We start from the raw sequence: 10,145 nt of genomic DNA, 5'->3' as shown, positions 1-10,145 counted from the left end.
GAATAACCAATAGAAGCAAACAAAAAATATATAATCCTACATTCTAGTGGAATCCCAGGTTTGGGGGTGTGATATGTTTTATCATTATATAGATACTGTGTGTGTCATTATTTGGGGAATATACAACATTTGAGAATATACAACACTCAGGAGAAGCCATTCAACCCCCCTTGAATACCTGGCTCCTGATCACCATGACTTTCCTACCTACTCCTCCGAGGTTGAACAACAGAATTCTCAGGGGAATTTTAAGCCTGGACCTAACTCTATGGTGCCCTCTGCCTTTGAGGTAGCACCCTGAGTGGTGCACCTTCTCATGGAGGACCAAGTAGGAAGACATGAGGAATTGAAGTTTATGTAAGGGCAGGGTAAACAAATGTTAAACAGACTGTCAGAGTAAGGGGCATGTGTAAGCAGAATAAAATACAACATCAAGAATTAGAAAATAAAGGACCATCACTCAGTACAGTTAAAAAAATATTTTCATAATGCATAGGGATGACAGATATCATTTTCCAAATTCTAGGCAGCCATATCTGTCCTGGAATCAGTACAGGGGCAATTCTAGACTTCCCAGACCCAGCATGACCACAGTCCCTCCATTACCACCAGGCTTCCAGTCTCCCACAGGCCTCTGTACTCCAAATCTGCTCATCTCCATATCCCTAATCTCCCCTTTTTCACGCCATTTTTCATATGTAGCCTTTTGTCTGTTCCTAGAACAGCCTCAACTCTTTAGGCTAAGGGGCAAAGGTCCTCCAGTTCATCCCCCGACCTTTTCTTCCATCACCTTATTTCTTGACCTCACCTTGATCAGGAGGATGGTTTCCCCCCAGAGGTTGAATGTGGTCTTTGGGTTATGGTTTATGGTTAAGCCTCCCCTGTCATCTTTTTCCTAAGGCCGTATACCTTCGTCTCAGCCAAAGTGACACCACCAGGAGGAGGGGCAGTGAGTGGTGTTGGGTTGGGATGATGCATGTCTGCTCATGAGGTTATGGAGATGACCTAGTGCCCCCTGAGTCACAGCCCATCTACCCAGTTCTCTGCTGTCCCCATTTCCTAAGGTGCTTCCTCCCCTCCATTCCTCACTTAACACATGCCTCCTTCAGACCCACCTCTTTCAGAAAGCTATCCCTGACTCACCCTCTCCTCTGAGCTTCCATAATACCCAAGTTGAACCCCTGTCACAGAAGCCACCATAGTGTGCCAAAATATAGTCTTTACGTCTCTGTGTCTTCCCAGAGCTCCTTCAGATACAGGATGAGTTGGTTGTTTTTTTTTTTTTTTTTTTTTTAGCGAGCGAGAGAGAATTCTTTAATATTTATTTTTCAGTTTTTCGGCGGACACAACATCTTTGTTTGTATGTGGTGCTGGGGATCGAACCTGGGCCGCATGCATGCCAGGCGAGTGCGCTACTGCTTGAGCCACATCCTCAGCCCTTTTTTAAAAATTTTTATTTCAAATCGCCAGTGGCTGCCTACACTTTTTGGTTCATAGTTAGCCCACAATAAATGTTCCTTGAGAACATGAATAAATGAACTCTAACATTTTTTGTTAAGAAGACAAGATGAAGAGAGCTGGGGGTCCTGCTTGAACTCATACAATTGGTTGGTTACTAAGCTTGGTCTTGAACTCAGGTCTTCTGGCTCCAAATCCAGTGCTCTTTCTGTATATAGCTCTTCTGTGACTGATGGTGGTGAGGAGAGTTTGCAGCAATGGAGTTCCCAGATACCCTGACCATCCACTGGTCACTTGGGGAAAACCTTGATCAGTGGATTAAAGTTCATCTCATCTTGTCCCTTACCATCATATCTAAAGAAGCCATTTCTATTCCAAGTCTTCCAAATGACTCAGCCAGAGATCAAGTTCACATGATACTTGATTTGAGTCTTGTATTTGGAGGAGGGTAATTTCACCCTCTCAATAGCTCAGAGAGAAACTGGACCCTCGGCCCCAGAGCCCAAAGAAGGGAAAGACCTTCCCAGTGAAGGAGGCAGTGAAGGTGTAGATGTGCTCATGAGTGACAGCATTGGCAAAGGTCACCCAGCCCACCTCGTAGTCAAGAGATACCCGCACCTGCCGGAGCTGCTCCTCCAGGGCCAGTCTTGCGGGGAAGGAGGCCAGAGCAGAGACAAAGCCCCAGGCCAGCCTCAGAGCCCACACGCCCTCCTCTGGGCGCAGCCGCAGCTCCCCCTTACGCCGAACATCCTCACTCACCACACCCACAGTGCAGCTGCCCCCGTGGGCCAAGTCCACGCTCACCACCCATGTGTGTCTCCCGCCTGTGAAGCCACTGTGGGCTAGGACACAGGTGGCCCGGTCAAAACGCTGGGGGCTTTCTGGTGAATTCTGCCATTTGTAGGAGAACTGAGCCCGTTGGTGGTCCTCAGACAAGAGGAGCTTGGGGTGGGAAGTCTGGGGGTCTAGAGAGATGTGAGCTATGGGAAAAACCCAAAGAGACAAAGATGTCAGAAAACATGCTATGACCTTCAAGGACAGCCTAAAACTCTTCTTTGCACCCGCTTTCTAATGTTATGGCACCTGCAAGGACCCTCAGCATGCGCATCACCTGGGAACTTGTTGTAATTCAGACTCTCAGACTCTGCATCTCAACACGGTGCCCAGGGGGTTCCTCTAAGGAACCTCAGAGGGGCTACAGCCCTTATTCGGTTTCTGTCCTGCTGGGCTGCAAGAAGTACCTGCCAGCTGGACCTCCCTCCTGCTGGTACACACAGCTGCCCCTCCCCCATCTCCTTCTCAGAGGCAGAGACTTTTCTCCCCTGGGGCCCAACTTCAGGATTTCTCCCTTGCTCTCTCTCCAGGCTTGGTGACTCCTTTGCACACTTGTGCTACCAGCAGGCTATCTGAGTCAGCCTTGACTCAGACAGCCTTGGGTTATTCACCCTGCTTCAGTCACTCCAAACTGCCAGACTCTGATGACCACTTTTTAACAGCAAAAACTTTGGCAGAACCCTTCAAATTTTTACTTTTAGTATCCATACATTGAGGAAAACCCATAAATTCAGATCTATCCATGGGTTAGGGAGCTATCCCAACAACTCTATGACTCCTCCTCCAAAGGACAGTGTCTTTAGCTGATAGATGGGAAATAATGCTGCCCTCCTTCAAACTGTCATTAATGAAATGACACCTGAGAGGGAGCAGCTCTTTGAGAATGTGATTATAAACCCAGACCAAAGTTCCTCTCATGCACAAAGGCTTCTCTGATAGGCCTTATCCCATTCCAATTTAATCTTTCTATCCACTCAACATGTGCAGATCAGAATGTGAAACTTCATGAGGAATGTATGTGCACCTGTCCTTTCTTATATATATCATCTCTTGATGTCTGTAGGGGACTGGTTCTAGGAACCCCATGAAGACCAAAATCTTCAGATGCTTAAATTCCTTATATAGAATGGTATAGTGTTTACATACACATATATTCTTATATGCTTTAAATCATCTCTAGATTACTTATAATACATACAAAGATGTAAATGCTATGTAAATATGGTATACTGTATTGTTTAGGGAACAATGACAAGAAAAAAGTCTGGCCATATTTAGTACAAACAGATTTTCTGAATATTTCTATCTGAGGTTGGCTGAATCAATGGATATGGAACCCATGGGTATGCAGGGGTGACTCTATGTGTATACACACAAATATATGTGAATACATATGCATGTGTGTGTATATGATGTGTGTGATTATACATATATATGATTATTGTAGTGCTCAGTGTAGAGCCCTGCAAGATTGTTTCTCCTTTTTAGGATCGCCATCCTGATGTAGGCTGCTTACCTGGCTCATAGTCCAACTCAAAGCAGAGTTTTTCTGTAAAGAGGAAATAAAACAAGATGAGATTTCATTATTTTTGAAACCAGAGAACACCCAGTGATAAGGGAACAGGTCCAGAAGAGGGAAGGGACAAGGAGAAGAATAGAAGTTAGAATCCTCTAGGCCAGCGGTTCTAAACGTGAACTTGCATTGGAATTACTCGAGTACTTGCTAACACACACCTGATTCACATTCCTGTGCTCTGGAGTGGGCTTCAAAAATTGCATTTTTAACAAGTTCCCAAGGGGATATTGATACTGTTGCTGTTGACCAGGAGCCCCCCTTTGAGAACCACTGCCCTAGGTCTGAGTGGGCAGCGGCCATATTGCCTTGCTTACCTCTGTATCCACAGTTCAGCACATAATAAATGCTCAAGAAACATCTGCTAGATAAGTAGCTAGATTTATTTTCTATCCTGCTTAGAAATAATTTTTGGAATAGTGAAAGGTCAGCCTTTGATTAGAGTAAAATTTCCTTTACTGTCAGGCGAATGGGAATATTTGTGGGAAGCAGATTTATAGGGAAAATTCTTCCAGGATGATGTTTTTGTGGATGGGTCATCATTATGATGTCATAGTTGCAGGGGTGCTATCTGTTTTATTTCCTTCTGGACTCTCAAGCTTTCCTCACTCTTTCCCACCAACACTCCCTGTTCCAGAAAAGGGTGGAGCACAGTTGCCACAGTGGCAGCCCAGCTCTGGGAGCCACTCTAACAGAAGGAAAGCGAAAGGGAGGGATGGATGAGTCAGCTCCCACAGGGTAAAGATAACTACTGTCACAGGTTATGAAAAACTAACAACATCCATCATCTAAAACTTATTACAAATGCCGCTGTGGATTTTTAAATGACTGAGAATGATAGATGCTTGGCAATCATTCTCTTTTATATTATTTAATGCCAACTGATTAGTTTTGTCTATTTTTTCAAATCAGTTGAATTTTTTCCCCAGAAATCTTTACCTTTGTTACCTCTCTTAATTGTCACATCATCCTGAGAGGCAGATTTTATTAAAAATCTGCAAACAAGAAAATAAAGGCACTGAAAGGGAATAAACCTCGCCAAATTCACAACCACTTGGCAATGGAGCATGGAGACCTATTCCAAACCCAGTCTTCATGACCACCTCTGTGGGGGCCTGGGGTCCACTTACCCAGGAACATCTTCATCTCCTTCTGCAGTGGGAGGGCTTGTTGGGGGAAGTTCCGAATCCTCTGGCCCAGCTCAGGGGACACAGCCTCTGGTTTCCGGCACTTTCTGGTTTCACATCTAGGGGCACAGAAACGACAGGGTCTGGGAATTATATTCCTTAATGAACACCTCCAGAGTCAGGTGGGCATCTTCTAACATGGCTTGGAGACACCAGTTTTCACAGACATACTTCCTTTAGGGCAGACGACACTGCTATCTGAGGGTGTGCATCTACAGCTATAAGTGCGAATATATTTTGGCATGTGGAAGCTTACGTTTGAATGTATGTCCTTAATGTGAGGATGTTGTATCTGTGTATGGCAATAACTAGGTATGTGGTGCACATATTTATTATTTATTTATGGCACCAAGGACTTAACCCAGGAGTGCTCTACCCCTGAGCTATATTTCCAGTCCTTTTCAATATTTATTTATTTGCAGTGCTGGGTATTGAACAGAGGGCCACACACATGCCAGGCAAGTGCTCTATTATTTTTTTATTTCGGGACAGGGTGTTTCTAAGTTGCCCAGGCTGACCTCAGATTTTCAATCCTCCTGCCTCAGACTCCTGAGTTGCTGGGTTTACAGGGTGCACCACTACGCCCAGCTATATATGTGTATTTATGTGGAAAAGAAAAGAGAAATTGCATTGCTTACCTTATTAGAGTGCTTCTGATATCCTAGGGGAAAGAGAAAGGCAGAGGGGATGGGGGGGGGAGAAGGATTTAGTTCCAGTTTTTCTCTACTACTTTTCTTAGGTCTACAAAAGACAAAATACCCTTTTCTAGACCTATACAGAAAAAGGATGCCAGATTCATAGAGTTCCAGAACATTAGGATTCACAGGCTTTGAGGATCAGAGCCCAACCTCTGTATTGTGTAGACTCAGGTGGTGAGGTGACTGGTCCCTGCTAGTTAGAGGCAAAGGGGAATGAATCTCATTCCCAGGTCTCCTATTTCTTAGTCCCTAGTGCACCCTCCTAAATCATGCTGCCTTTATGATTCCTTGTTGGGTCCCCAATATCCCTCCTCCAGTTTGAGAAAGTGAAATAAATAAACCAGTAAGAATTTTCTGGCAGATGGAAGAGGCATTCAGGTTATAAAGACTGACTTGCATTGGAAGTAACAACTGACACTTGTTTGCATAATATTTGGCACTTTTTGAAGTGCCATTTCTACTTTCTCACCTCACAGAAGCCCTGTGAGATTTGAGAGATGATAGGATGGAGAGATGGAGACCAGGGAGCACAGTGTCCAGGGAGCATTTGGGAAAGCACAGCCTAAAATCAGGATCTATAGTCCTGTGACCCATTTCCCATCTGGGATGTAGAGATGCCTGAGTGAAGGTAGCCTGGCGTAGACAAGGTAAAGATGGTGATCACAGAGAGCACAGTGGGCAGGCCCAGGCCTCACCGTCAGGAGCTCCTTTGCTGGCCTCTCGCTCTTCTCCTCCAGCTCTTCAATCAGGGCACTAAACCGGCAGATCTCCCCAGCAACCAGGGAATCAAACTCTTCCTGTTGCTTCAAGATGTCACCATCTAGCCTCTCCAGTTGCTCTAAGAGTATACTCTGCTGTTCCTCCAGGAACTGGCTCAGATGTGCAAACTCGGAAATCACCTGTTGTCTCTTGGTGGCCACCTGAGTCTGAGAAGGCAGGATAAGAGCCAAGGAGAACACCTCCCCCATCATCTCCTCTCCTTAGTCCTCATCTGTTTTCTTCTTTTTCCTTACTTGGTCCTATCTCCCTCTTAGCCCAGGTCCATGTCCTCCAAGGTTTGGTGGTACAATCATAGTCCTCAGCATCCCTGCCATCTCCCCAGAGAGATCTGGAGTTGTGGCATGGTTTTCTTTCCACCTGCCATCCTGTTCTGGGAACTGGACAGTACAGCACTGCCTCAGCCACCATCTGCAGGAGCTTCTAAAAGGGGTAGGGCTCAGAGGAGGTAGAGGGGACACCTGTCCTCCTGTCTTATAGGAAGTACACACTGTGTGCATACTACCAAGCTACTTTACAGGCAGGATCTCATTTATCCTTGCAGCAATTCATTGAGGTGGTAATGACTTTTTATCTCTATTTAATAGATAAGTAAACTGAAGTTAAAGAGTTGCTTGAGCTCATATAGTGAAGTGTCACTGCCAGGATTTCAGACACAGGATGACTTTAAAGCCCTATGCTGTGTTGCTTGTTTTCAGGGAGACCCTGGACACTGAGGAATAGGAGGGACCTGGGGAAGGGTAATCACTTACCAGGAGGACTTGTATCCTTTTATTTTCTCTTGATTGGATTTCTTGAATCTCCTCTCTCTCCTTTCTTAGATTTCTAAGACACTTCTGTATTTGTTCCTGAGGGAGAAGGAGCATAAAATGCTAAGATGAAAAAAAAAAAAAAGATTTATTAAAGGGGTGTCATCTTATCCAACCCTCTGTCTCTGGGAATGGTAGACAAGCCCTGAGTCTTCAGCACCTTGACAGCTCACACTCTTTGGGTCTTTTCCCTCTTACACTGTGTTTCAAGAGTTTTAATCTGGGCCTTCCCCTTCCTCCTGTGCCATTAAAGTCTGTGACTTGCTTTTGCCCTTTCTTCTGGTTAAACATCCACTTTCTTTTGCATCTGGGAAGTGGTCTTTCTCTCTCCCTCTCTCTCTCTCCTCCTTCCCCTGTACTGAGGATTGAATCCTGGGGCAGTCTGCCACTGAGATACCCTCCCAGCCACTCCCAGATCTTTTTATTTTTTATTTGAGACAGAGTTTCTTGATAAGTTGCCTAGACTGGTCTTTAACTTGTAGTCTTCCTGCCTCAGCCTCCCAGTCACTGGGGTTACAGGCATGTGCCACCATGCCTAGCTTAGTAGGTGGTATCTAGAATCTGTCCTGATATACTTCAAGCTTAATATCACTGAAATTGTTCCAGCTTTCTGACATATCCAGAAGGAACTTGTACAAATAACAATGCTCTCTTTTATAGAATCAATTATCTTAGGTATGATTCCATAAGGGAGAAAAAACTTGGAAATGCAAAAATAATTGATGAATTGTTTTAAAACTGTTTGTTCTAGGATGGAATTAGGAACAGGTACATACATATAAAAGCCCACATATGCATATTCAAAAATACATATAGATTCTCACCATCAAGAGCTAATTAACTAATTAAGACATCCACACATACTCTCACTTGTAGTAAAACAATATATGAACAACGAAAACTGGCACATATCCAATTAAGAGATAAAATTATTTATCTACTACATATTCTATCCAAACTATCTATCTATCTATCTATCTATCTATCTATCTATCTATATATAAATTTATTCAAAAAACATAAAATGTTACACTTACACACTTGAATACACACTCAGATCCACACCCAAAAGACTGTTCCCCCTTGTGAACATGCAAACAATGGTACAATTACACAGTGTGTGATTGTTTCCTCAAATACAAGCCTAATACACACACACACACATACACGTTTTGGTCACTCATTCATTCAATAAGCACTTACTGAGGTCCTGTTGTCTGTGGGCCACAAGTAAACAATATAAGACACCCTTTAAATGATAAACCTGTGATTTTCTGTGCCTAGTTTTACTGCCTGGGTAACCATATAAGTAGAGAGAAAGAATTTGGATTCAGGATGGTCCAAATAATCTACAACTCTGCTCTGTTTCTCTTGGTCCAGTCCAACTTGATCCCACTCTGGGGAGCCCAGGTCCCCCTTCCTACCCGGTAGGGACCTGCAGCATCCTTCAAGAAGCGCACAGTGTGAACCCTGTGCTCCCCGGCTTCGCGACACACCACACACAACTGCGCCTCATCATCCTCGCAGAAGAAATAGATCTTCTCCCCGTGCTCCCGGCAGACGTCCTCCTCCTCTGGGCCCAGCATGGCTACCAGCTTGAGGCGCTCAATGTTTTCCACCACATTGGCCAGCTGCCAGTTAGGCCGGAAACTCCCCGGACGGAAAGGCTCTTTGCAGAGCGGACAGGTGAGGGACTCCTCGGATTCTGAACCTGGTATCTCACAATAGCGAGTGAGGCAGCCCCTGCAGAAGTTGTGGCCACAGTCGATGGTGACAGGTTCCCTCAGAGTGCCTTGGCAGATGGGGCAGTTGACCTCATCTACCAGGTTGGTCACAGAGGCAGCTGAGGCCATGCTGGTTCTGCTGGCCCTGTGGACTCCTCAAGGTCACTCTCTCTGCTTGATTAAGGTGGAAGGATTGGGAGAGCAGCAAGGGCACAGAACACACACTCACACACTCACATGTGCACACAACGGACACAAACATAGTCACACACACTCAGACAAGGCACCCACTTGCATCTCTGGTGCCAGGGTTCCGTCTTCCTGCTCTCTTGGGAACAGACACACACCTGCCAATAGCAGAAATGGAGAAAAGGCAGAGGAGGGGAGGAGAAGAGGCAGAGGGGCTCACAGCATTCCAGAGATGGCCTCAGTTACTGTCTGGACCAATGATCCTGGCCTGGGGCTTGCTGTTGCTTTCTGTCCATCCAGAGACCGTCACAGTGGAGGAGTGTGTTGGCATCTCAGCTGTCAGCTATGGGAAGAGATCAGTCTTCTTTTGGGGACAAGAGGGAGACTGGGTCCCAGAGTGATGATGCCACTCCTGCCTCCCTGCAATGTGACCAGCTGTCTCCAGGGAGATTGGAGGTATCAGCCATCCCAGGGCCTGCCAGTCAGCAGGGAGGAGAGTGTGGGGACTCAGATAAGGTCCTGTGCTGGGGTGTATTTGCTGATGTCCCAACTGGCTTCCAGAGGTTTCAAATGAGTTCAAAATATACCCTGCTTGGGGGAGGAGAAAGAAAAATAGTCATGGCTAGCATTTCTTTATGATGACTACACACCTTATACTGATAAAAGCACTTTAAACACATCATTTTATTTATTCCACCTATCTGCTCTGTAACACTGGTGCTATTAGGCTTTCTGCTTTGTAAAGCAGAAAGCCGAGGCTTAGCCAGGTTCCCTCAGCTTGCCCTAGGTCAACAAGTAGGAAGTGACCATGATTTGCAGGTAGAGCTGTGTGTCTTCTGAGTAATACTGTCCAATAAAAATACAGTGCAAGCCACATATGAAATTTCTTTATTTAT

At 45.3% G+C, this 10,145-nt stretch overlaps 1 protein-coding gene across 3 annotated transcripts; it reads right to left on the bottom strand.

Annotated features, from left to right (window-relative positions):
• Nucleotides 1–1,866: 1,866 nt before the first annotated feature.
• On the bottom strand, nucleotides 1,867–9,784 carry Trim10 (tripartite motif containing 10). 3 transcript variants are annotated; one of them, XM_071613579.1, is made up of 8 exons: nucleotides 9,352–9,784; nucleotides 8,761–9,231; nucleotides 7,280–7,399; nucleotides 6,446–6,676; nucleotides 5,691–5,713; nucleotides 4,996–5,111; nucleotides 3,809–3,841; nucleotides 1,867–2,438 (listed from the first exon to the last, which is right to left on the bottom strand). In XM_071613579.1, exons 2-8 carry the CDS (start codon nucleotides 9,187–9,189, stop codon nucleotides 1,921–1,923), a joined length of 1,470 nt encoding a protein of 489 aa, XP_071469680.1. In that variant the 5' UTR covers nucleotides 9,190–9,231; nucleotides 9,352–9,784; the 3' UTR covers nucleotides 1,867–1,920. The 3 variants fall into 3 exon arrangements, with proteins under 3 accessions (XP_071469680.1, XP_027777908.2, XP_027777910.2); XM_027922107.2 differs by having other exon boundaries at nucleotides 8,761–9,784; XM_027922109.2 differs by having other exon boundaries at nucleotides 7,280–7,375; nucleotides 8,761–9,783.
• Nucleotides 9,785–10,145: the final 361 nt, after the last annotated feature.

This window comes from Marmota flaviventris, chromosome 6, assembly GCF_047511675.1.
Source record: "Marmota flaviventris isolate mMarFla1 chromosome 6, mMarFla1.hap1, whole genome shotgun sequence".
In the NCBI taxonomy this organism is placed as follows: Eukaryota; Metazoa; Chordata; class Mammalia; order Rodentia; family Sciuridae; genus Marmota; species Marmota flaviventris.
The sequence above is the reverse complement of the archived record's forward strand: the minus strand, read 5'-3'. Positions and strand labels throughout refer to the sequence as shown.